Below are 25,293 nucleotides of genomic sequence, written 5' to 3' on the forward strand. Positions count from 1 at the left end.
ACCTGTGGGCAGGGCCCACTGAGGTGCTGACCAATAGCTGAGCAGGACAACTACCAGGTTGCTCATTGACAGTTGGTTGCTTGTGGGCGGGGCCCACTGAGGCACTGGGCAATGGCTGAGCAAGACCTGTTGCCTAGTAGCAGGGCGCAGAGTAATGAAGCACAGCAACAGCTACCTGCTAAGGGCTGTGCCCTTCCTGCTCTGTGAGGCTTACCCTACCTGTGCAGGCAAGCAGTTATTTTTAGTCCCAAACAGAAGTAGCTGCACTTGATGGAGGCTGAAGTGATTTCTTTCTCAACATTCTGGTGATCTACAGACAAGATTCCCAGAAATCAGCCTTTGGCCTCTTTTAAAAGGAGTTAAGTTCTTCCTCCTAAAGGAGATGAGTCCTGGGTGTTCATTGGAAGGACTGATGCTGAAGCTCCAATACTTTGGCCACCTCATGCGAAGAGTTGACTCATTGGAAAAGACCCTGATGCTAGGAGGGATTGGGGGCAGGAGGAGAAGGGGATGACAGAGGATGAGATGGCTGGATGGCATCACCAACTCGATGGACATGAGTCTGAGTGAACTCTGGGAGTTGGTGATGGACAGGGAGGCCTGGCTTGCTGTGATTCATGGGGTTGCAAACAGTCGGACACGACTGAGCGACTGAACTGAACTGAAGTTCTTCCTCTGCTCCCGGAAGTTGGCAGCGCCACTTCCCATTGTCCCTATTGTCATCGCTCAGTGGTGTCTGACTCTTTGCATCCCCACCGACTGCAGCACGCCAGGTTTCCCTGTCCTTCACTGTCTCCCGGAGTTTCTCAAACTCATGCCCATTGTCCGTAGTGGGGCCGGTTTACACTTGTTCCCTGTGACTGACGCAGCGCGCCCCTTGCCAAAGCCTATAGAGCAGTGGGAACTCTGGGTAATCCGGAGTGTCTGGACCATAGGCTTGGGGCAGAACGTCCGGCATCACACAGATGGCGGTCATTGTCTGTTGCTGGGTCTGTACACTCCATCACAGCTTCAAGAATGTGGTGTCTGGCCCCAGGAAGGCTCAAACGCAAATGTCATCCCACCTCAACTTGACCGCAATATGTCTGAAGGTCAACGATGGTGAATAACAAACGTGCTTGGATCCTGTACTTTTCCTCCTCCCCTTAAGGATCCCACTCAATGCACACCTGGGATGGCAGTCACCGTGTTGAGAGACCCTCTTCATGTAATTCAGGGTTCTCCATGTCCTCACCCTACCTCACCCCCATCTGTGTCCTAAGAATAAGAAGCGCCTAATCAGGTCACTTCTTTCTGGCCACAAAGACATTCTTTATCATCATATTAGAGTCTGCACGGGGAAAAGGCTTTACAAGTCTAGCAAATGTAAGGAAGCTTTTACAGCAAGTGCTCAGGTGTTCAGCTCTAGGCAGTACACACTGGGAAAGACCTTATTTGTAGGGTAGTGAATAGGGTAAATCTGTTAGCCAAACTCCCATCTCAGAGACCACTTGGGAGTTCACACTGGAGAAAGGCTTTACGGCTGTGTGGAATGTGGCAAAACCTTTTTGTAAATACAAAACTACAATAGAGCTTGAAAATCAGTAGATACTCATTGAACATTTAATTTTTTATTAAACGTTTACTTCTTTTTTAAAGAATCGAATGAACATGACCCCAGATTCCTATCCATTTTAAGTTTTTACTGTTTAAAGGCTACTTTAAAGGTCTTAAAACTGTACTTCAAAGTATTAATGTTTTAAAGAATGAAAAAATAATCAAATTTCTAAGACAAAATCCTGAGTGGCAAAAATTTCCACATAGCCTCTGCTCAGATAACTGTCTATTCTTGTCCTGTTCAGTTTTCTTTGAGATCTTAACTTTTGTTTTTTAATCCTCTGCAGATATGTTGCCAGAGCTATCCAGCCACTATTTTGGAAAAAACTACATTAACAGCTTTCAGTGACTTGTATTTCACAACGTTTTCTGGAATCATCTCCACTCCCCATGCAGATGCAATCTTTGCAGTAACAGTAGGAATGATAATTGTTTTGACCCAAGAACGAAAGAGGAGATAAAACCAAGGAGGGTCTTGGATTGCAGGAATGGAAAAACCAGAGCCTTATCGTCCTTCCCTCCCCCATGTTGTAACTGTTAACAAAACAGTATAACCTGTCTCACCTCCTACCCCATAAAGAGAAGGTATTTGCCCTATTCTTCCCCCACATATACACGCCTCACCCAATCAGCAAATGACCTGCAAGACCCCTATCCCACTCCTTGTACCCTGGACATAAAAGTGGACTAAGAACCCCTGTTCAACGTCAGTTTTCCCTTGAGCTGGCCCGCTGTTTTAACAGTCTCACATTCTAATCAACTTTATTTCCCGCTCATTCTGTCTCCTGTTTGGAAATTCTTTTCCAACCCACACCATGACAGTAATCACTTCTCATCAAAGAGATCAGATTCTGATGACCCCAATTTTTTTTTTTTTTTTTGGTTGTTCTTTCCACACTTTTATTTATTTAAGTTTGAATAGATTTAAATCCTTGAGGCGTATAGTATCACACAGATTCTATGTCCACTGGTGTTAGCAAGAAGGTTGCTTAGGAATTTGGAACAAATCATACCACTGTCTCTGTGAACACGAGATATTTTCCCCCAGATTACTCTGGTTTTGTTGTTTTCCATCAGGTGTTGCGTTGTTGTTCTTTGCTCTGTACACATAAGCACATCTTTTGCCTATTTAGAATTCATTTCAAGCACATATTTTAAAGAAGAGCTGTGTGCTCCCTCTGGTTCCGGACACTGGGCTTATTTATATTTAGCAAAAACGGCCTTGGATCACAGCCTTCCAGATATATGTGCCTTTCAGAAGTCTTTTTCCCAGCAGGACTCCATATCTTCAAGACTGTTTAAAGAGAAAGGCTGATGTCCCAAACCTTTATCTCAGGGTTCTGGAATCTTCTTTGCACTTATGGCCGTCACCTTGAGAGTTTACCTGGAGGTCCTGGTAAGCTGCGCTCCTAGGTCAGGCATAGAGCCGGGAGAACTACATTGCCCAGAGCATTCTGCCCCGAGCGCCTTCGGCGTTAAGCCAATCAGAACTCAGGAGAAGTGCACTTCCTATGTGAGCATCGCGTTGGGGCGGGACTTCCGGCACTTTCCAGGTGGCGGTCGTTTTGTAGGCTCCTGGGTGCTATCGCCCAGTCTCAGGTTCCGGAGCGGCGAGTGCAGATCGAGACAGTCCGAGGGCAGACTCTTGCCACCCGAGGCCCAGGAGAGGAACCGCTCTTCCCGCGTCCCCCCGCCTCTCCTGTCGCTCCTGGTCCCGCTCCGCCCACAGAGTCCGATGGCGGCGGCGGCGCCGAGAGGCCCGCCTCAGGTAAACGCTGGTACTCGGGGCCCGCACCGCCCTCACCCCACCAGACACTAAAGCCCCAAGTGTTCACGTGCCGGCAGCTCAGGCGCCGGGGGCCAGAACGGTGAGGTGGCTGTGGGTGGGATCTTGTGACTGACTGATGGCTCCTGGGAGAGGGTGACAGGTGGAGGGACCCCACCTGTTAGTGGGAAGTTTGGAGTTAAAATACTTTCATTTCTGGAAGCTGAGAAGTCCCTGCATGCCAGGCCCAGAGCTTAGGGATCATCTGTCTGCCCACCTGCCTGTTGCTGTGGGTGGACAAAGTAATCAAAGGGACCATGAGAAGAATGTGCACATCAGAGCCACCAGGCCTGGTATCTCCTCTGAGATGGGGAAATAGGGAGGTGGGTGAGCAGGGTTTGATTGGTGGGTGGATGAACTTGGGGTCCTGTGAAAGAAGCTGATCATGGAACGAATTGTCCCCATCATGGCAGGCCTGTGTGACCTTTGAAGATGTGGCCATTTACTTCTCCCAGGATGAGTGGAGGCTCCTTAATGAGACACAGAGGTTCCTGTATTGTGATGTGATGCTGGAGAACTTTGCACTTACAACGTCCCTGGGTAAGGCCTTCATATTCCTCCCAGTGTCCTCAACTGACCTCTGTCTTTTCCCATCTTTCCCTCTCTCCAGGAGACAGCTCTGTCCATTCCACAGCTGGACCATGGTCTCTGCTACCTTCCCCCCTTCCTGGCATATGTGCTGTGGCTGCCAGTGCTGAGCTGTGTGCACTGCCCCAAGCACTGTGCTCCTGAAGCAGCCCCAACATCTGCTACCCCGAGGCATGCAGGGAAGTGTCTGGTAGTCAGTCTGGCAGTCAGCCTAATAGAGCTCGCATTTCCTGCCTTCCCCTTGGCTGGATGACTATCCATATCTATGACACCCTGTGACCCAGATTCTTCTCTTTTCCTTTTTTTTTTTTAAATTAAGATACAACTGACATAGGGCATATTAGTTTCAGGTATATTACATAAAGATTTGATGTTTGTATATACTGCAGAACGCTCTCAACAGCAAGTCTGGTTAACATCCATCACCATACAGATTTGCATTTTTTTTTTTCCCTTATGATGAGAACTTTTAATTTTAAGACTTCCTTGTGACTGTCTATATCAGGAATTCTAGACCTTGTTATGGTCACTATCTATATGGAGGTTTTTCTTGAAAGACCCTGTTTTGAGATTTTGTTGTAATATTCTTTCCTCTCCTGTGGTCTCTTGTTTCTTGAGTTGCTCTGGACCAGTGCTGACATTTCCTGTCTTTCCCTAAGGACATGTTTCATTCAGGTCTCATGTAGTTACAGAAATGGGGAATGTTGGGGGAGCCCTGATTGCTTTACAGTATGAACAGGGCAAGATGATCTCAAAGAAGGCCTGGCCCTAGTGAATGTCAAAGGAGGTGAGGGCATGAAAATGAGATTGTGTTTAAATCATACTAGGAACCTACTGTGTGTCCACCAGTGTTTTGTTGCAAGTGACACTGGACACAGATCATCTCAACACTTTCTTCTGCATACTTGACACTTTCTTGATTGGTCATTTCAGTTTCTGACTGTCCCTGCCTTTCTGATCTGCATGCATCACTTTTGTCTCCACTGCACCCTCTGTAGTTCTCCCACAGTGACTTACACTTAATAGACATATTTCAGAGATATTGTGGATTCGTTTCCAGATCACTGCAATAAAGTGAATCACACATTATTTTTTGTTTCCCAGTGCATATAGAAGTTATACCATCCTTTAGTATATTGTGTGCAATAAAATTATGTCTAAAAAACAATATACCTACCTTAATTAAAAAGTACTTTTATCCAAAAAATCCTAACCATTGTTTGAGCCTTCCGTGACTCATAGTTGTCACATCAAAGATCATTGATTCACAGAGCATCATAACAACTATAATAATATTGAAATAGTTTGAAAAATTGTGAGAATTACCAGAATATGACACAGAGACACGAAGTGAGCAAATGCTGTAGGGAAATTGGCACCCACAGACTTGCTGAACTTAGCATTGCTACAGATCTCCAATTGGCAAAAAAATGTATCTACAAAGGGCAATAGAGCAAAGTGCGGTGATAATGAGGTATGTCTGTAAAATGAGGTGTGTGCATATTCTTAAATAGTCCTTGAACCCAGTTGCTCAGTTCCAGTTGTATTTCCATGGGCCTGGACACTGCCATCCTTCTTCGTAGAATGGACATGTTCTCAGCTGACAAGATCTTGCTGAAGGTTGTTGGCAGAGGAGTGAGTCATTGATCCTGCCTCTCCTCCTCATGTGGCATTCATATTTATGCCCTTTGTTCTGGAAAGTGTCCCTTCTGTGATCTTTGGAGGCATGTCACTGCAGAGCAGCCCTCCCTTCAAATCAGTACCTCATCCTGAAAACACTTACATGGCTTCATTTTCTGGCTTGAATGTATGTGTGTGACATGCCTTTTTGTGGGACTTCCATTTCCCACTGAAGCTCACATGCACATTATTAGTGTTACTCTGCTTTCAAGTTGTTGGTGTGAAATGGAGGAGGATGAGGTGATACCTTCTGAGCAGAGCCTTTCTGTAGGAGAGTCACAGGTCAGGACTTCTCAGTCAGGTCCATCCACCCGGAAGATTCATCTCTGTGAGAAATGTATCCCTGTCTTGAAAGATATTTTGTAGCTGACTGAGTTTCAGGCAGCGTATCCTGGGCAGACACCATACTTTGGTGGGTGGTCCAAAGGCTTCTGGTTGAACCCAAACCTTCACCAGTACCAAGAGCATGGCAGTGGAGAGAAAGTCTTTAAAATGGACATGAACAGGGCCTCAATTGTGACGAGCTGCATATTCTATGTGTTAGGGCAGCCCATCCCTAGTGAGGAGAGTGGAAAGGACTTCCTAGCTACCTTGGGCCTTCCTCAGCACCAGGCTACTCTCAATGGTGAGAAGCCAGCCAGCAGCATTGAGTGTGAGGAGGCCTTGAACAATGGGGAAAGTCATCTGAAGTGGATTGAATACAAGAAAGTTTTCGGCAACACTCATACACTTCACCACCAGAGAGTTTGCACTGGAGAGGGTCTTGATGAGTGTGACAAATGCAGATACAAATTTGTTCAGCACCATCAAAGTCACATTGGAGAGAGGCCTAATGAGTGCAGTGAATGTGGGAAATTCTTTAGCCGTAAAACCCACCTCATTTGACACTGGAGAGCTCACACCAGAGCAAAGCCTTATGAGTGCAGTGACTGTGGGAGATCATTTGGCCAGAAATCTCATCTCATTCCACACCAAAGAGTTCATACTGGAGAAAGGCCTATGAGTGCAGTGAATGTGGGACTATCCAGAAATCCATCCTCATTAAACGCCAGAGAGTTCACACTAATGAAAGGCCTTATAAATGCAGTGAATGTGGGAAGATGTTTAACCAAAGTTCTGGCCTCCTTCGACACAAAAGAGCTCACACTGGAGCAAGGCCTTATGAGTGTGGTGAATGTGGGAAATCATTTATCTGTAAAACCCATCTCATTTGACACTGGAGAGTTCACACTGGTTAGACCTTATGAATGACTTGAATGTGGAAAATCTTTTAGTGAGAAATCTCTCCTTGTTCAACACCAAAGAGTTCACACTGGAGAAAAGCCTTATGAGTGCAGTGGAGGTGGGAAATTCTTTAGTCAGAAATCTGCCCTCATTCAACACCAAAGGGTTCACACTGGAGAAAAGCCTTATGAATGCAGTGAATGTGGAAAATCCTTTAGCCGCAAAACCCATCTCATTCGACACCAAACCGTGCATACTGGAGCAAGGCTTTATAAGTGCAGTGAATGTAGGAAATCTTTTACTCAGCACTCTAGTCTCCTTTGACACAGGAGAGCTCATGTGCAGTGAATGTAGGAAATCCTTCAGCTGCAAATCTAATGTCAGTCAACACCAAAGAATTCACACTGGGAAAAGGCCTTGTATACACATTGAATGTATGCTTTTTCCTTCCTTAGTATAGATGTGGTGGAGGTAAGTGTCTGTGAGGAACCATCCACCTAAGTTAAATCTCGTATTGGGATGTCCACAGACTGGAGATTGATTCACTGTAAATTTCACAGTTGTGTGGGAAGCACGTGTAACCTGCCAGGTTCACTGCCAGTTTCTTTGCCAGAAACCATCTCACCTCTAGCATCTGGCATGTCCTGATGGTTGGCATCAGTCACCACCCTGGTGTGTTCAGAGCAACTGGCCTCTGTACTCTCCCATGTGTTAGAGGAAATTATGACTATCGTCAGCCCTTAAGGAGTCTTCATTCCCTTTTTTCTGACAAGTTAGGGCCTGGACCTGACCGTGTGTGGGCTCAAAGACTGCTATCTGAGTCCTTGCAGAGAACTAGCTTTTATAGGGACACAGTTGGTCTCAGGTAGTGCTTGTGATGGAGTTTTCCGGCTTTCAAGTCACTGAACCAGAAATTGCCTATTGCATGTTACTCTGATCTGTATAATAATAAAGGCCTTATTGTTTAAGCACCTTAGTCTTGGAAATGCTCTTCACTGTGTGGAATAGTTTGAAAGCACAATAGGACTGTCAACCTGAGGGATAAATTACTTTTGTAGTGGAGATCCAAACTTAAGGTGCCCGAGATGGCCGAATATGGCATTCTTGCTTTGTAGTAGTTTGCACTGCTGCCAAGGCCTCCTAGGAAAGGCTACTTTGTATTATAATTTTCTGCCTGGATGCCAGAGGTCTGTGGATTCTATTACTGGAGACAACATGCATTTGTTTTTCCTTACTTAAAGGGGATAATGCACAATGTCAAGCTCTGCTGAGGGGAATCTTAACCCCAGTTCTCCTACAAAGGAGCCATGTACCCTGATACCAAGAATTCTGTAGGCTAGTGTCCATGGTTGTAAGACTGCAGGGGCAGGGGAGACCACAGTTGGTATGGAAACATTGGTTACTAGAGAGGGGAGGAGACTGCAGCAAGCTGTGTGGAAGAAGATACCTCTTCTAAAGATACAGCCACAAATGTTGTACTGAGTGACAACAGGATGAGTATGTCCAGAAATCTCAGGACCTCCAGGTATGTTTATGTTGTGAAGTCATTGGCAGACAAAATAAGGGGTTGGGGGGAGTCTTCTAGGCTTTCTGAGCTGTTCACCTCAAGGCCATTGCTATACAGGCAACAGAAGCAGGGTGGAGACATACTGTGTCCAGACATGTGGTTTTGTGATCCAGTCAGCAGTCCTCTTGACTCAGTGGGAGATGACCTTCATTGTTTGCCAATATTTCCTGCCACTGAGAAGAGATGGCACCTCAAGTCTTGAGAATCGAGATAGTGGAGTCATTTTCTGAAGAATCGGGCATTTAGATTTTTATTTGGATTTTTATTATGGAACCAGTTTTTAAACCTCTGTAAAGGTATGGAATAACTTGTACATATTCAGAGTGTACAGTTTGAGAAGTTTTTACCTGTATGCACTTGTGAAACCATTATTATGATAATGAGTATACCTGTCACCTGCATATTTTCCTCATGCTGTTTTATAGTCTCCTGACTCGCCCTGGCTGTACAGACAACCATTTATGTACATTCCTTTACAATAGATTGTATTTTTAGAATTTTATGATTGATCATGAAATGTTTACATCTTTTTCTGATTTCATTGATCCTATATAGTTACTTTGTGATTCATTAATCGTTCATTAAATGTTCATTTAATGAATGAATTGTTCATTAAATGTAAATTAATTGTTCATTAATTCATTAAATGTTCCTTACAGGAACATTCTTATTTTTCAGTACTTTTCTCTTCCATGTATAATTGACTGTTCATTCATCGATTTTATTGATATTTGAGTTATTTCTAGTGTTTTCTTGTTGTACAGTCACTCAGTCATGTCCAAATCTTTGCGACCCCATGGACTGCAATGCCAGGCTTCCCTGCCCTTCACCATCTCCTGGAGCTTGCTCAAACTTACATCCATTGAGTCAGTGATGGCATCCAACCATCTCATCCTCTGTCGTCCCCTTCTCCTCCTGCCTTCTATCTTTCCCAGCATCAGGGTCTTTTCCAATGAGTAGGCTTTTCACATCAGGTGGCCAAAATATTGGCACTTCAGCTTCAGCAACAGTCTTTGCAATGCATAGTCAGGGTTGATTTCCTTTAGGATTGACTGCTTTGATTTTGCAGTCCAAGGGACTCTCAAGAGACTTCGCCAACACCACAGTTCAAAAGCATCCATTCTTCAGCTCTCAGCCTTCTTTGTGATGCAACTCACATCCATACCTGACTATTGGAAAAACCATAGCTTTGACTATGTGGACCTTTCTTGGCAAAATAATGTCTGCTTTTTAATATGCTGTCTAGGTTTGTCATAGCTTTTCTTCCAGAGAGCAAGGGTCTTTTAATTTTATGGCTGCAGTCCCTGCCCGCAGTGATTTTGGAGCCCAAGAAAGTAAAGTCTTTCACTGTTTCCATTGTTTCCCCATCTGTTTGCCATGAAGTAATGGGACTGGACACCATGATCTTAGTTTTTTGAATGTTGAGTTTTAAGCCAGCTTTTTCACTCTCCTCTTTCACTTTCATCAAGAGGCTCTTCAGTTCCTCTTTAGTCCAAGGCGCCTGCTCATGTGCCCGCAGCCCAAGAAGTGGGGTCCAGGACGTGAGGTGGTTGTGTGTGGACTAACGGACTATGAGGCATGGGATGGACTGATGGGCTGTGTCTGATGGACTGTGATGGCTAGTGGGAAAGGGACCCACAGGCGCAGAGGCTTGGAGGTTGGACTGTGGCGGGAGAATTAGAAAAAACTGGGATCTGTCTTGTATCTGCCTAGAGCAGAAAGTGTGAGGTGGAGTCTTGCCTAGACTGTCAAGCTGAGAGTTTTGTGGGCTCAGACAGTAAGGAATCCGCCTGCAATGTGGGAGACCTGGGTTCAATCCCTGGGTGGGAAAGATTCATCAGATAAGGGAATGGCAACCCACTCTAGTATTCTTGCCTGGAGAATTCCATGGAGGGGGAGCCTGGCAGGCTACAGTCTATGGGGTCACAAAGAGTTGTACAGGACTGAGCAGTTAACAATTTCACTTTCACTTCTGAGAACCCATTGAGCCATGGAGAGTTGTGAAGAGAAGAAAGACACAGTCTGATTTAGGATTTTGCAAGTTTTCCAAGAGCTACTCAGAGAACAGACTGAAATGGGAGTGATGTGGGCAGTGAGGTGCAGGGAGGGTGAGTCCTTGTCCAGCATAGCTGCAAAGAGGCAGCTCTGCTGACTGAAGCACAGAGTTTAGTCTTTTAACCCGAGGTTATCTGGTCTCCAGGGTTGGTGAGAGAGATAGGGGAGGTTTGAACCCCTTGGAATGCACCTCTATGGCTTGCTTCTACTCACAGATCCCCATGGCTGAAGAATCACTTAATGGAACCTACACAGAGAAGTGGAGGGTATCCCAGGCCCTCACTGGTTTGGATCTCACTCATAGAACCTGAGACTGTGGTGTCCTAGGACTCTTCGCCTGCCATTTTCCAAGCCCTTGGGTCTGGGGACCTGGGAGAAATCATCTAGACTCACTCATTCTGAGTTCAGGCCAAAGGATTTTCTGGAGGAATTGCTCTTTCTGCCACCAATGGGAAAAGGTGTAGAAGACTATCTCGGGAACACCTACCAGCATGTTAAAGTGCTTGGTTGGGTGGCCACAGCTGGGAACAGGGCACAGATCTTTCTTTTAGGAACAGAGAGCAGGGGGAGAGGAGTCAGTCTTGTAATGTGGTTGCCTGTGAAGTTGGGCATCTGCTGTGGAAGTAACACAGATTTGGAACAGAGGAGGGCGATAACCTTACTTCCAGGCTTCATCTGGTTACAGAGTGGAAAACAGACTGGGAGGAGGAAGGCTGACCAGGGAGGAGGCTACTGCAGAAGTCTTGATGCATGGTCATGGACCAGAGTAGTGGCTGTGGAGGTGGAATAAGTGGTTGGATTCTGGATTCATTATTTGAGATAGGCTGCCCAGATTTTCTGATTTTGAGGGTGAGAGAGAGAAAGCTAAGAGTCAGGGTTGATGGTAAAGCTTTGGTCTTGTGACTGAAAGCCTGGAAGCTTCACTAACTTTGAGATGAGATGTTCAGTAGTAAGAGTGATTTTCCTTGGAGATATGAGGAGTTTTTGTTTTTGGCTGGGTTTCCATTCTGAGATTTTTTTTTTTTTTCCAGAGAACAAATGAGTGGTGGCCTCAGGTAGGCAGCTGGACAGAGAAGTCTGGGAATCTGGGGTGCAGTTCAGCATGTGTGTGTGAACTCAATTGCTTCTGACTCTTTGCAACCCCATGCCCTCCAGGCTCCTCTGTCCATGGATTTTCCAGGCAGGTGTACTGGGGCAGTTGCTATTTTCTACTCCAGGGTCTCTTCAACAAAGGATTGAACCTGTGTCTCATGCTTGGCAGGTGGATTCTTTACCACTGAACCACCTGGTAAGCCTGGTAGAGAGTTCAGTTCAGTTCAGTCGCTCAGTCGTGTCCGACTCTTTGCGACCCCGTGAACTGCAGCACACCAGGCCTCCCTGTCCATCACCAACTCCCGGAGTTCACTCAAATTCACGTCCATCGAGTCGGTGATGCCATCCAGCCATCTCATCCTCTGTCGTCCCCTTCTCCTCCTGCCCCCAATCCCTCCCAGCATCAGAGTCTTTTCCAGTGAGTCAACTCTTGGCATGAGGTGGCCAAAGTACTGGAGTTTCAGCTTTAGCATCATTCCTTCCAAAGAAATCCCAGGGCTGATCTCCTTCAGAACGGGCTGGTTTGGTCTCCTTGCAGTCCAAGGAACTCTCAAGAGTCTTCTCCAACACCACAGTTCAAAAGCATCGATTCTTCGGCGCTCAGCTTTCTTCACAGTCCAACTCTCACATCCATACATGACTACTGGAAAAACCATAGCCTTGACTAGATGGACCTTTGTTGGCAAAGTAATGTCTCTGCTTTCGAATATGCTATCTAGGTAGAGAGTTATCGGTATCTAAAATTCACATATGATTCAGTATGACTAATGTTAAAGTGAGAATTAGGGACAGGTAAGAGGTTTTCAAATGGTGTTGGGATTCATGAGAGGTCATGGGTAGAACTGGATACTGTTTGGTTTTGCCCTATTCTCTGGGGTGAGTCCAGGGAGATGACTGTGGTGTGGGACAAGGAGTTGGCAGTGGCTGCAGGGATGCAGCTGTGGGGGTCTGGAGATGTGAGAGAGGTACATGTGGAGGTAGGAAGCATGAATTGATGGCTCTTGGGCCCTAGGATATATAAGGGTAATGGGTGTTGTGAGGCATGATATGGAAGATCCCATGGGAATTGCCTGGCAGGAAGGGATGTTTAGTTGCTCAGTCATGTCTGACTCTTTGCAACCCCATGGTCTGTAGCCTGCCAGGCTCCTCTGTCCATGGGATTTTCCAGGCAAGAATATTGGAGAAGGTTACCATTTCCCTATCTAGGCAATGTTCCTAACCCAGGGATCAGACCTGGGTCTCCTGCATTGTAGGGGGATTCTTTACCGGCTGAGCCTCCAGGGAAGCCCTGACAGGAAGGGATTGAGTCCTGCAGTTCTGTCTCTGAGCATCTCTCTGATTGCATCTCTTTGCCTTCCTGTGTGTAGTTGTTGAGGGCGGGGCACAGTGATGAGTGGAACCAGGAGTGGAGGGCAGTACCGGTGGCTTCAGGTTCTGGTATCTCATCTGAAGTGGAGAGCCCAAGAGAAACCTGGGTGTGCAGTAGATGTGTGTGGGATGGATTGTGGATCCTCAGGAGAGAGGACCGGCAGTTTCATCTGTCCCCATCATGAGAGGGCAATGTGACTCTGGAGGACGTGGCTGTGTATTTTCCTGGGAGGAATGGAGCCTCCTTAATGAGGCTCAGAGGCACCAGTACCGTGACGTGATGCTGCAGGTCTTTGCACTTATATCCTCACTGGGTAAGGCCTGCACAATCACCCCCTGTGACCTGGGCTAGACTTTGCCTTTCTGCTTTTCCTTAGAGGCTGCTCTGCCCTTCCTGCATTCAAACCATGGCGATTACTTTTTTCCCCTAGTTCCTTGGGTAGATACTATTGTTGCCAGGGCTGAGTTGTTTGCTCTACCCTTTTCTCTCCTTGGAGCGTCAATACCTGCTGTCCTGAAGCCTAGTAGGAAGCCTAATGGATCCCATCTTGTTTGTCCTTTCCGTGGTTGGATCACTTTGCAGACGCATGATTGCTTGGTTTGGCTCCCTTCTTCTCACAGTTCTTTCATAGTTGCCTGTGCTGAGAATTGCCATCACTGAGGTGGGCACTACTTAGGTGCACAATGAGCTATTTTCCTGATACCTTCATCTGAGGTTCTTTTTTTTTTTTTTTTTTTTTTTTCTCACGTTTCCAACGAGCATTTGAAAATATGGAACGCTTCACGAATTTGCATGTCATCCTTGCGCAGGGGCCATGCTAATCTTCTCTGTATCGTTCCAATTTTAGTATATGTGCTGCCGAAGCGAGCACTCATCTGAGGTTATTTTGTAACATTTAGTTTTCTTTTCTGTGATCGGTCATGTGATAAGTTTCTCTGAGCTGGTACTGGCCATTTACCTGTCTTGCCTTTCCCTCAGGACTTTAGTTTTCTAGGTTCCATGTAGTTGCTCAGCATGGGTTGCAGGGGAGACCTGGATGTCTCACAGAATGGATATCAGTCCTACCATGGCAAGATGGAATACAGAGGCCTGGGCTAGGTGGGGTGAGAACATGACATCAGAGTTCACATCTTACCAGGAACCTGTTTAGACTAGTGTTTTGGAGCCATTGCTGGGTACCACACCTCGTTTACATCTTTTCCCTCATTGTTTATACTTGGCCAACTTGTCATTTTAACTCTGACTTTTAGTTCCTGGCTTCACCCAACTTTTCTGCCTCCACCTGTTACCCCTTCCTCTTTACTGCTGGCTTTGTAGATAGACAGACATGTATCTTCTCTGAGGATGCTGTAGTGACTGATACACTATGAGGATCTGTCTGGTGGCAAAGGTGAGATGATTTATGCCATAAAACCTGGCAGTGACTTAATTATGGCAAGGGTCCTGAGTAGGTAAAATATAAAACACAGCTCCTGAAGATTCCTCACATACCTGGAACCCATGGCAGATGTATCCTCATAGAGGCTCTCTAGAGCTATCACACTGAGCAGAGAGCACATTCCTTGAAGATCAAAGGCCATTACCTCATGTAGATTTTGTCATGCAGAAAGCTTTTTTTTCCACATAAGCAGAATTCTCAAAACTTAAGGTCTGAATTGAGATTTTGGTGTTCAGTCAGAGCAGATTGTTAACTGAAGGCTTTCTCATGTTGGCTGTACTCTTGAGGCCTTCATCTAATGTGAAGTTTACGGTGCTGAATGAGGTTGTAGTTTTGGCTAAATGATTTTCCACATTCAACTGTATTGATAAGGTTTTTCTATAGTGTGAATTCTCCGATGTAGAGTGAATCTAAACCTTTTTCTAAAGGATTTCCCACATTCCATGCACTCATAAGGCCTTGCTCCTGTGTGAACTCTTCGGTGTTGAATGAGGCTGGAGCTTTGGTTAAAAGATTTCTCACATTCGGAGAAGTGGAAGAAAGTCACAATTTTTTGGTCTCCCAGCTAAAATAAAAGTTATGTTTATACTGTAGCCTATTGTGTGCAATAGCACTATAATAATTAAAAAAAAAAAAGGACTGCTTTATTTAAAGTATTGGCATACTTTTTATTTAAAAGATACTTTATTTTTTAAAAAAATGCTAACCATCATCTGAGCCTTCAGTGATAAGTCTCTCTTATCCCTAACACAGCTGAAACTCACAAAAACCACTTAAGGCTTCCATCTGTAAGTGTTTTTGAAAAAAGGAAATATGAATGGAGTGTGACTGGACTCAGAGTGACATTTGGCTGGATCATCAAAAAAGCAAGAGAGTTCCAGAAAAAATCTATTTCTGCTTTATTGACTATGCCAAAGCCTTTGACTGTGTGGATCACAATAAACTGTGGAAAATTCTGAAAGAGATGGGAATACCAGACCATCTGACCTGCCTCTTGAGAAACCTGTATGCAGGTCAGGAAGCAACAGTTAGAACTGGACATGGAACAACAGACTGGTTCCAAGTTGGGAAACGAGTACGTCAAGGCTGTATATTGTCACCCTGCTTATTTAACTTATATGCAGAGTACATCATGAGAAACGTTGGGCTGCAAGAAGTACACTCTGGAATCAAGGTTGCTGGGAGAAATATCAATAACCTCAGATATGCAGATGACACCACCCTTATGGCAGAAAGTGAAGAGGAACTAAAGGGCCTCTTGATGAAAGTGAAAGAGGAGAGTGAAAAAGTTGGCTTCAAGCTCAACATTCAGAAAACGAAGATCATGGCATCTGGTCCCATCACTTCATGGGAAATAGATGGGGAAGCAATGGAAAAAATGTCAGAGTTTATTTTTCGGGGCTCCAAAATCACTGCAGATGGTGATTGAGGCCATGAAATTAAAAGACGCTTACTCCTTGGAAGGAAAGTTATGACTAACCTAGATAGCATATTCAAAAGCAGAGACATTACTTTGCCAACAAAGGTCCATCTAGTCAAGGCTATGGTTTTTCCAGTGGTCATGTATGGATGTGAGAGTTGGACTGTGAAGAAAGCTGAGCGCAGAAGAATGGATGCTTTTGAACTGTGGCGTTGGAGAAGACTTTTGAGAGTCCTTTGGACTGCAAGGAGATCCAACCAGTCCATCCTAAAGGAGGTCAGTCCTGGGTGTTCATTGGAAGGACTGATGCTAAAGCTGAAACTCCAATAATTTGGCCACCTCATGCGACGAGTTGACTCATTGGAAAAGACCCTAATGCTGGGAGGGATTTGGGGCAAGAGGAGAAGGGGAAGACAGAGGATGAGATGGTTGGATGGCATCACTAACTCGATGGACATGAGTTTGAGTGAACTCGGGGAGTTGGTGGTGATGGACAGGGAGGTCTGGCCTGCTGTGATTCATGGGGTCGCAAAGAGTCGGACATGACTGAGCGACTGAACTGAACTGAATTTACAGCTTTGGGGAATATCTGAGAAGACATTTCTAAACGTTTCTTCCATCCCTACAGATGGTAGGTATCCCTACATGGTAGCTGTGTGCAGGCTTCTAAAGAGTGAAGCCTCTCCCCATCCTCGGAGCCGCGACGCCCCAGCGCCCCTTGTGATAACAATCGGCCTTAGCCAAGGCCGCAAGGGCGTCTGCGAATTGCTGCAACGGTTGTCTCAGCGGAAACTACATTAACCAGATGCCTCTGCGCCACAGAGCGGCACAGCTAAACGGTGTTTCTGTACGTGCGAGGTCGTCTGGGAGGGACTTCCGGCATCTTTCTCGGGGCGGACATCTTATCGATCCTAGGTCGACCTGTCTTGAGTAGAATCTCGGGATCTGTGGTCCAGTTTAGAGGTGACAGAAAGCGAGAAGGCGCGGGAGGAGACCCTATTCTCGCTACAAAGAGGCTCGGCGGTGGCAACTCTCGCGAGGCTTCCCCCACCAGCCAATCGACAGCGGTGCGCGGTTCCGACGTGAGATCCCTCCGGACTCTGTGGTCCTGACTGATGGCGGCGGCAGCACTGGACCCGTGTAGGTGGGTGCTGCGTTCCCCGGATCTTGGCGCGTCGCGACCCCCACCTCAGAATCGTAGGACCCTGAATGAGTGGTGTTTGTTGACGTCTTTGTGATCTAGGGTCTGGGGCGTTTGTGGATGGAGCCACCATTTCTGACGGCTTTTGTGTTGGGGCGTGGGAGAGTGTTACCCGCCCAGGGACTAGCAGGAGCAAAGGCTTGGGACTGCGACTGAGCCGGGAGCTTTCGGGGAACGTGAGTGTTCACATCCTCGGGGAGCAGAGGGGGTGAGTAGTAGTCGTTCCTGGAATGGCAGGGTGAGGCGAGTACAAGTACAACGTCCTCAGCCATGCAGGGATATGATCTGATCAGAAGTTTTTAAAAGTATGCCAAAGCTTAGGGGAAGACAAACTAGGGTGGGATAGAGGTGATGAGGATGGAGGCAGGCACACCGGTAAGGAGACTATAAACTACAGTAATGTTGTGGAGGCTGTTCCAGAACAGTGGCAGGAAGGGTTGGGAGTGGATAAGTCATTAAATTCTGGAGAGATTTTAAAGATAGAACTAAGATTTTTTGCTGTGTCAAATATGACTAAGTGAAAAAAGAGTGTGAAAGACTACCCAAGTTTTGTTTTGTTTTTCTCCTGAACATCTGAAAGAATCAAAATGGGTAGATTGGAACAGGGAGTACCTTTCGTGGGGGGAGATCAGAACATGGCAGGGACAGGGACATGATAAATCCATAGTGTCTCACAGTGGAGGCGTCACAGGGGCATCTGGTTATGCTGGCCCAAAGTTATGCAGAGCAAGCTAGGCTGGAGAACTCTGAGGAATGAGGCCTCAGGTCAAAGCCTGGCGATGAGATTTAGGGGGAGAATGTTAAGGATGTTACTTTATGTGGTCCCTGAGGTGAGAGATTAGAGTACAGGGAAGAAGAGGGGGGCATCCCTGAGATTTCCTCCAGAAAGGAGAAGTCTTGGAACGGGTTCTGGCTGGTGTAAACAGAAGGAGAGGGCCATAGGGTGTTAGGACCTGACCTGAGTTGGAGAGCAAGGTGTGAGGTGCTATAAATTTGCCACCCTGTGGACTCAGCATGCCCCTCGGTGGCACAAGGGAGAAGTCAGCCAGGCTAGTGGATCAGCCTCACCCTATTTCAGGGCACTGGTACATCAGTTCCCCAGCTCCTCAGGTGATAAGAGTTGAAGAGCCAACAGCATGCTCACCGATGTATACCTGGCAGATTGGTTTGGTGAGAGGACCTAGTGTATACTTGGCAAGTATACTTAAGTAGACAGTGATAAATTAAAGGTTTTAAAAACTCAGAACCTATTACTTCATTTGCACCAAAAATATGCAAAACTGTTAAGCATATGCAGTAAAAGTTAATTCCAAGGTTGATGTCTACTAAATTGGTGTGTACTAACACATCTGAGGGAGAAGGCAATGGCACCCCACTCCAGTACTCTTGCCTGGAGAATCCCATGGATGGAGGAGCCTGGTAGGCTGCAGTCCATGGGGTCGCACAGAGTCAGACATGACTGAAGCGACTTAGCAGCAGCAGCAAGAACACATCTGATACAAACAGCCCTATTAGGTGGATATCGTCATTATCCCTGCTTTATACATGAGAATACAGAGAGCTTGGGTTATGGTCACATAGCTGGTAGGAGGCAGCACTAAGGTCTGAATATCTAAAGTTAGACAACCTGAAATCATTCTCACCAAAGGGCAGAGCAGGGATGAGGCAAACAATTAAGTTTGTGAGACCCCACTGGAGTAAACTAGCATTCCCAGATCCTTCTTCCTACCAGGTTGCTGTAGTGGCAGAAGTGATTATTACCCCCACATAAATGAGTGCAAAGTGTGCCAGTCCTGTCAGCCTAGCCCACCCCTCCATGTTCTTGGTGACCTATATGGCAAATAGTGGGGTCTTGGGAATTTTAACCTACCCTTCTGCCTGCCATTGGGTTTGGAGACCCTTGTGTCCCCAAAGGTCTTGTGCTCTGAAAACTGGTCTGGAATTATGTGAAAGGGTTTCCATTTCCCGCAAGCAATGGGGTGAAGTGTGGAACAGTGTCCCAGGCATGGGAACCAGCCTGTGCAGATACATCACTTAAGACTGAACAGGTTGTGTTCAGGGAACTTAAGGTCTCCATTATGTTTGGTGATCAGAAAACAGGGGACAGGATTCAGCTCTGGACTGGGAACCTTTGGAGCTGGGCTTCTATTTTGAAAGTGGTGGGAGCTAGGAAAAGTTTGGAACAGAGAAGAGAGTGATCCAATTTTGTCCTTAACAGGATATCTCTGGCTGTACAGTGAAGAAAAGACTATGGGGGTATAGGAAAGGGGACTGTTGATGATGGCTGGGCCAGAGTGGTGACTACAGAGATGAGAGACAAGTGCTTGGATTCTGGTGGGTTTGGTTTTGCTTTGTTTTGTTTTTTAAAGTAGAACCAACCAGATTTTCTGATGTGGAGGGTATGAGAAAGAAGGGGAAGAGTCACGGATGATTCCACAATTTTTTTTTGCCTGAGAAGATGTAAGGGGGAAAAAAGCCTCAACTGAATTTGTTAAGTTGCTGGTGAGAGTAACTTTCAGAGGTAGTATCAGGGGTTAGGTTTTGATCATGTTGAATCTGTGATGTTCCAAAGACATCTGAATTGAGGTATCAAGTGGACAGCTGGACCCATGGATATGGAGTTCAGAGGTGGGATTCAAGTTGGAGACATTCACAAGATGACAGCCAGTAACTGACTAGGGTAGAGTCGTGTATCAGGTTTAGAGAGAGAACCTTTATGTCATGAGGGTCTGGAAAGGAGGTGGGGACAGTGGAGTGGAAGTAAGAGTTACCTTCAAGGCAAGAAAAGGGAGACTAGTGTCCATGGTGAGTAAGGAAAATAGGATGTGGCACTTGATGAGGTTTTCTAGGGAGAAAGTGGACATGAGATGAATGCTGGGGTAAAGCAGTAAAGGAGATGAGGCGAAAGTGAGACCAAAGTCAGTGCTTAGTCCCCTGTCCTGTGCTTCTCAGGTTTTTGTGACCTTTGTGGGCACTGGCAAGTTTCAGTCAAGCTGATTGGTTAGTTCAGGGCGAAACTGGGTCAGCTGACAGAGCCACTGTACTTGCGGTGGAAGGCCAGTGGGTGTGGGCTTTGAATGAGAACTTAGTGTAAGTGTGAACCCTGTGATTGATGAGGGTATAGTATCCCAAACATGCTGTAGCAAGGTAGGAAAGGGCTGGCTTTATCTGATAATCTGCACATGGTTCTGGACTGCTGAAGGTGAATTTAGGAAGGAAGAATTTAAAAGCTGTGTTTGGATATACCTATGGCAGTCGGGGCCAGAGGTGATCCTGGATGCAGTGACCAAGCATTCTCTGGATGCTGTGTGCAGGTTTACGTCTGGGAGGTACTTGTGTTGTAAGCCTTCTTAGGTAACATGGAATTGTGGTCTAAAGAGTGACATGCCCTTTGAGGTGCAATCTGAAGTCACGGCCTGGGGGCTTTGGTACTGAGGGCTCTAGAAGGAATGCGAAGCTCAGATTTGTGTATGAGGGGCATCATCTCTGGATCCCATGGGAACTAGCTGGCAGTGAAGGGTTGGTCCCTTCTTGCCAGGCCCAGACTATACAGTGCCTGTCTGCTTACTTGCTCTAGGCTGGACAGGGTGGTTGATGGGAACTGAGAGAGGAGGTGTCAGTCACCCAAGGGCCTGCTGTCTTGTTTTGAGTTGGGGAGCCTGGGAGGAAAGTGAATAGCAGATAGGCCAGGAACCCTGGGGAGAGAGGCTGCCCTTTTACTCAGTTGTCCACTTCATGCAGGAACACTTGACCTTTGCGATCTGTGTATTTTTTCAGGGAGCAATGGGGGCTTCTTGATAAGGCTCTGAGACACTCATATCATGGTGCAGTGCCTTCTGTGCTTTGCTCTTACGGTTTTCCTGGGTAAGGCCTTGCATCACCCAGTTTGACATGTTCTCCCCTTCCCCTTTTCCCCCTAGAAGTTGTGATTTCCTTGCTGTAACTGGACCGGGGGCACTCCTCACATAGATCGTCTGGGTGCCAGGGCTCGACTGTGTATACTGCCTTCTGCATTCCCTGTGCTAACCTGCACCCTCTGGCACTGAAACTGTGGACTTCTAACCACTTGACCGCCAGGGAATTCCCTATTGCTTCCCAGCTTCTGTTGCCCCAGAATTGCCGGGAAGGTTGAGAGTCTTGTGGTCAACCTAGTGGATACTACCCCACCTGGCTTCTTCCTGGGTGGGTGGCTCTGTTTTCATTTAGGGCACCTCTGTGCTTCCCTGGTGGCTCAGCTAGTAAAGAATCCACCTGCAATATGGGAGTCCTAGGTTCGATCCCTGGGTGGGGAAGATCCCTTGGAGAAGGGAACAGCTATCCATTTCACTACTCCGGCTTGGAGAATTCCACGGATTGTATAGTCCATGGGGTTGCAAAGAGTTGGACGCGACTGAGCGACTTTCACGTTCATGTGCTCCAGATTATGTTCACTTCCTTTAATTGTCATTCCTTTGGGCATACCTCTGTCATGAAGTACAGTCAGTCACTGCTTATGGGGCCCACTGGGTTGTTGCTTTAAGACATTCATTTTGTAATATTTAGTTTTCTTTTTCTCACCCATGGGTGGACTCCCCTGGCCAGTGCTTTCCTTCTCACTTGCCCTGTCTTTCCTCTGTGACTAGTGTGTTCTAGATCCTCTGTAGAACTGAGAGGTTGTGACTCAGCTCTGAGAGGTAATAACTCAAGTCACAACAGAAGGAGCTTGGACAGGTCCTGGTGGGTGGGAGCCTGGAAGGAATGTAACTTCAAGGATGGGTTCACATAGCACTAGAAACCTGTCCTGTGCCCACTACTCTTTGGTGCCCAGGCTACAGGCCATACCTTATTTCTCTTTTCCTCCCCATTCTGGACACTTTACTTGTCATTTCTATTCTGATCTGTGGCCCAGGGCTGCCCACCCCACTCACCAGTGTTCTCTACTGCTTCCTCTGTGGTACTTTTCTCTTTTGGACAGTGTTCATGTGTCTTGAGACATAAGCATATCCTTAGAATAGTTTTTGAATACCAATTACTTATTTTAGGTCAGATTTTCTGGGCCTAGACATATATTTCTGGACAGTGGTCCCCTCTCAGTCGTGCCAAGGCCCTTCTGAAAGTCATTTGCTTGTTGTGAGTGGGAGATCTTGCCTGCCTCATCTCCCTGAGCCACACCCATCCCTATGTCTTTGCTGTTGTGAAGCCTTCCCTATCCTGTGACCCATAGTGTCCATTACTGCACAGCAGCTTTCTTTACCTGACCCTAAATCTATTGTCCTGGCAACAACTCTGGACTCAGTCCTGGCTATGCTGGGGACATATTTGTGATGAGGGTGTCCACTCCCACTGAAGTCAACATGCTGTTCAGTGGCGATTTTCTGCTTTCAGGTTGTCGGCATGGAGTGGACAAGGAGGAGGCAGCTTCTGAGCAGAGCGTTTCTGCAGCAGTGCCACACGTTCATGCTTCCAAGGCAGATGCATGGACTCAGATGGCTCATCCTTGTAACCTATGTGGCCCTATCTTGAAAGACGTTTTGCACCTGGACGAACACAAAGAAACACGCCATGGACTGAAACCTTACACATGTGGGGCGTGTGGGAGGCAGTTCTGGTTCAGTGCAAACTTCGACCAGCATCGGAAGCTGTACGATGTAGAGCAACTCCTAAGAGCTGACAAAGGCAAGACATCATTTGTTACGAACTATAGAGCTTGTGAAGAACCTCTGCTGTCAGAGAAGCCGTTTGCATATCAGGAGGAGCAGAAGAAATTCCAGGCCAGTTTGGGTAGTCACCAGCAAAAGGCTACCCACAGCAAGAGGAAGACACGGAGTCCTGAGAGTGGGCTGGCTTTGCACATTGGACAGATGCATTACAAGTGCATCGAATGTGGGAAAGCTTTCAGCCGCAAGGACACGCTTGTTCAGCACCAGAGAATCCACACTGGAGAAAAGCCTTATGAGTGCAGTGAATGTGGGAAAGCTTTCAGCCGCAAAGCCACCCTTGTCCAGCACCAGAGAATCCATACAGGAGAAAAGCCTTACGAGTGCAGTGAATGTGGAAAAGCCTTTAGCCGCAAAGACAACCTTACTCAGCACAAAAGAGTTCACACCGGAGAGATGCCTTATAAGTGTGGTGAGTGTGGCAAATACTTTAGCCATCACTCCAACCTAATTGTACACCAGAGAGTTCACAATGGAGCAAGGCCTTACAAGTGCAATGATTGTGGGAAAGTCTTCAGACACAAATCCACACTTGTTCAGCATGAGAGTATCCATACTGGAGAAAATCCTTATGTTTGCAGTGACTGTGGAAAATCCTTTGGCCACAAATACACCCTCATTAAACACCAGAGAATTCATACTGAGGCAAGGCCTTTCGAGTGCACTGAATGTGGGAAATTCTTTAGTCGAAGCTCTGACTTTATTGCACACCAGAGAGTTCACACAGGTGAAAGGCCTTTTGTGTGCAGCAAATGTGGGAAAGATTTCATCAGAACCTCCCACCTTGTTCGGCACCAAAAAGTTCACACTGGAGAGAGGCCATATGAATGCAGTGAGTGTGGGAAATCATATAGCTTAAGCTCCCACCTCATTAGGCACCAGAAAGTTCATGCTGCAGGAAGGCTTTAGGAGTGCTTTTCACAGAGCAGGACTCACGGGAAGAGCTCTGTGACTTCCTGTAGAGAGGGAGACGTCAAATCATGTGTTGAACTGTGTATATCTAGACACTGACAGTTGAGAGATAGTTTATGAATCCCATGTACAGGGGAAGCTTTCAGAAGCTATGTTGCACTTTCAGACCTGCTCGGGTTCCTTGCTGAATTTTTTAGTATCGATGCCTGTGGCTGAAAACATCTCAACTCTACCAGCTTAGTTACCCTAATATCCTCAGGGGAGGCAGAACTTTGTAGTCTCTCTCTAGTCCCTGGAGGGAATTGTAAGAAACCCGAGTTCCAGAATTCCCTGGTGGTCCAATGGTTAGAACTCTATCTCCTTCTGAGGGCCCGGGTTCAATCATTTGTTGAGGAAATAAAATCCCACAAGCCATGTGGCCATAAATAAGTAAATGGAAACCTGAGTTAAATGGGGGTCCTTGTTTGCTCCCCTCTGACTGGCAAAGGTGTGGGCATGACCCATCTTTAGCCAAGAGGATCTGAGCTGTGTTCTGGTAACAGAGAAGGTTTACTTTCTTCATGGACATTGTTGGTTTCACTCTCATGTGATACTTGTAACATTTTTCCAGCTCCAAGTCACCCAACCTGGATAATTATTTGCCTCATGTTGCTCTGGTTTGTGTGATAATAAATACCTTATTATTTAAACCACCTTTAACCATGGAGGTTCTTTTTATTGGAGTGGTTTGGAAACTATTAGGCTCTGCCAAACTGAGGAGGTAAACAGTGTTTGTAGGGGCTTTCAACTTCGGGTGCCTCACGTGGAACAGCAGGTTGGCAAAGAACACTTCTCATTGCTGACAAAAGCTTAATAGGTGAAAATTCAGGGCTTTGTGGGCCTGATTTTATCTGGATTTCAGAGTTATTAGAAGGTCCAGACATTAACTTGAGGAGGGTGCTGTTGTTGGAACAATCTGCAAAGTATTTTGGAGTAGCATGGCTTGAGTGCTTTGCTTCCACCATCTCACCTAATGGCTCCACACCCTCTGCCTACACCCAACTCTCCTGCAGAATCAAGGGTTCTGACCCCTCTCCCCTGGTGGCCAAGATTACTTCTCACACCCACTACGCTGCCTTGGGCCCCAGCTGGCATCTCCCTGCTTCTGCAGGCCCCTATGCCCAAGTCTCCAGTGCCTTAAATCCTGGCCCTGCTGCAAAGTCACCCCATCATCCTGTGTCATAGAGGAAACACTGAAATAAGTGTAGCTATATTAAGTCTAGAGTGAGAGAAGGTAGTCCAGTTGAACCTAGAATTTGTGGACATCCTCGGGTGGTGATATATGGGGGTGTTTGTGAGAGACAGGTGTGTGTAGTACCAATGTATACCTAATTCAGGGTGAATTCTAGGGAAGACTTTTTTTTTTCTGGGCATTTTGAATGATTCCCTAGGAACAAGAGGCCCATACTTGGGCAAATGCTGAAGTTTTCTCATCAGAAAAAAAGCTCTGATGTGACAGTTTCATTCTCTATCTTTCCTTTTTTTCACACCCTGGCAAAGACCCTTGTTTATTTGTTTCCTGTTTTCTGGCCAGTTTTCTTTGTCTTTGTTTCCAACCGTTCAGTGAGTCTTAGGAAAATCAGAAGTAGCT

The 25,293-nt window shown here is 46.4% G+C and overlaps 1 protein-coding gene and 1 non-coding gene across 2 annotated transcripts; one reads left to right on the forward strand and one right to left on the reverse strand.

Moving 5' to 3' along the window:
- The first annotated feature begins 1,340 nt into the window (after nt 1-1,340).
- Nucleotides 1,341-24,362, forward strand: LOC129631411 (zinc finger protein 134). Its single transcript, XM_055552385.1, has 3 exons — nt 1,341-3,364; nt 3,835-3,961; nt 22,420-24,362. Exons 1-3 carry the CDS (start codon nt 2,957-2,959, stop codon nt 23,658-23,660), a joined length of 1,776 nt encoding a protein of 591 aa, XP_055408360.1. The 5' UTR covers nt 1,341-2,956; the 3' UTR covers nt 23,661-24,362.
- LOC129632642 (U6 spliceosomal RNA) lies at nt 13,761-13,867 on the reverse strand. The gene has a single exon (XR_008704630.1). It is a non-coding gene; the product is annotated as a U6 spliceosomal RNA (small nuclear RNA).
- Nucleotides 24,363-25,293: the final 931 nt, after the last annotated feature.

The sequence above is a fragment of the Bubalus kerabau genome, chromosome 17 (assembly GCF_029407905.1).
Source record: "Bubalus kerabau isolate K-KA32 ecotype Philippines breed swamp buffalo chromosome 17, PCC_UOA_SB_1v2, whole genome shotgun sequence".
NCBI lineage: Eukaryota > Metazoa > Chordata > Mammalia > Artiodactyla > Bovidae > Bubalus > Bubalus kerabau.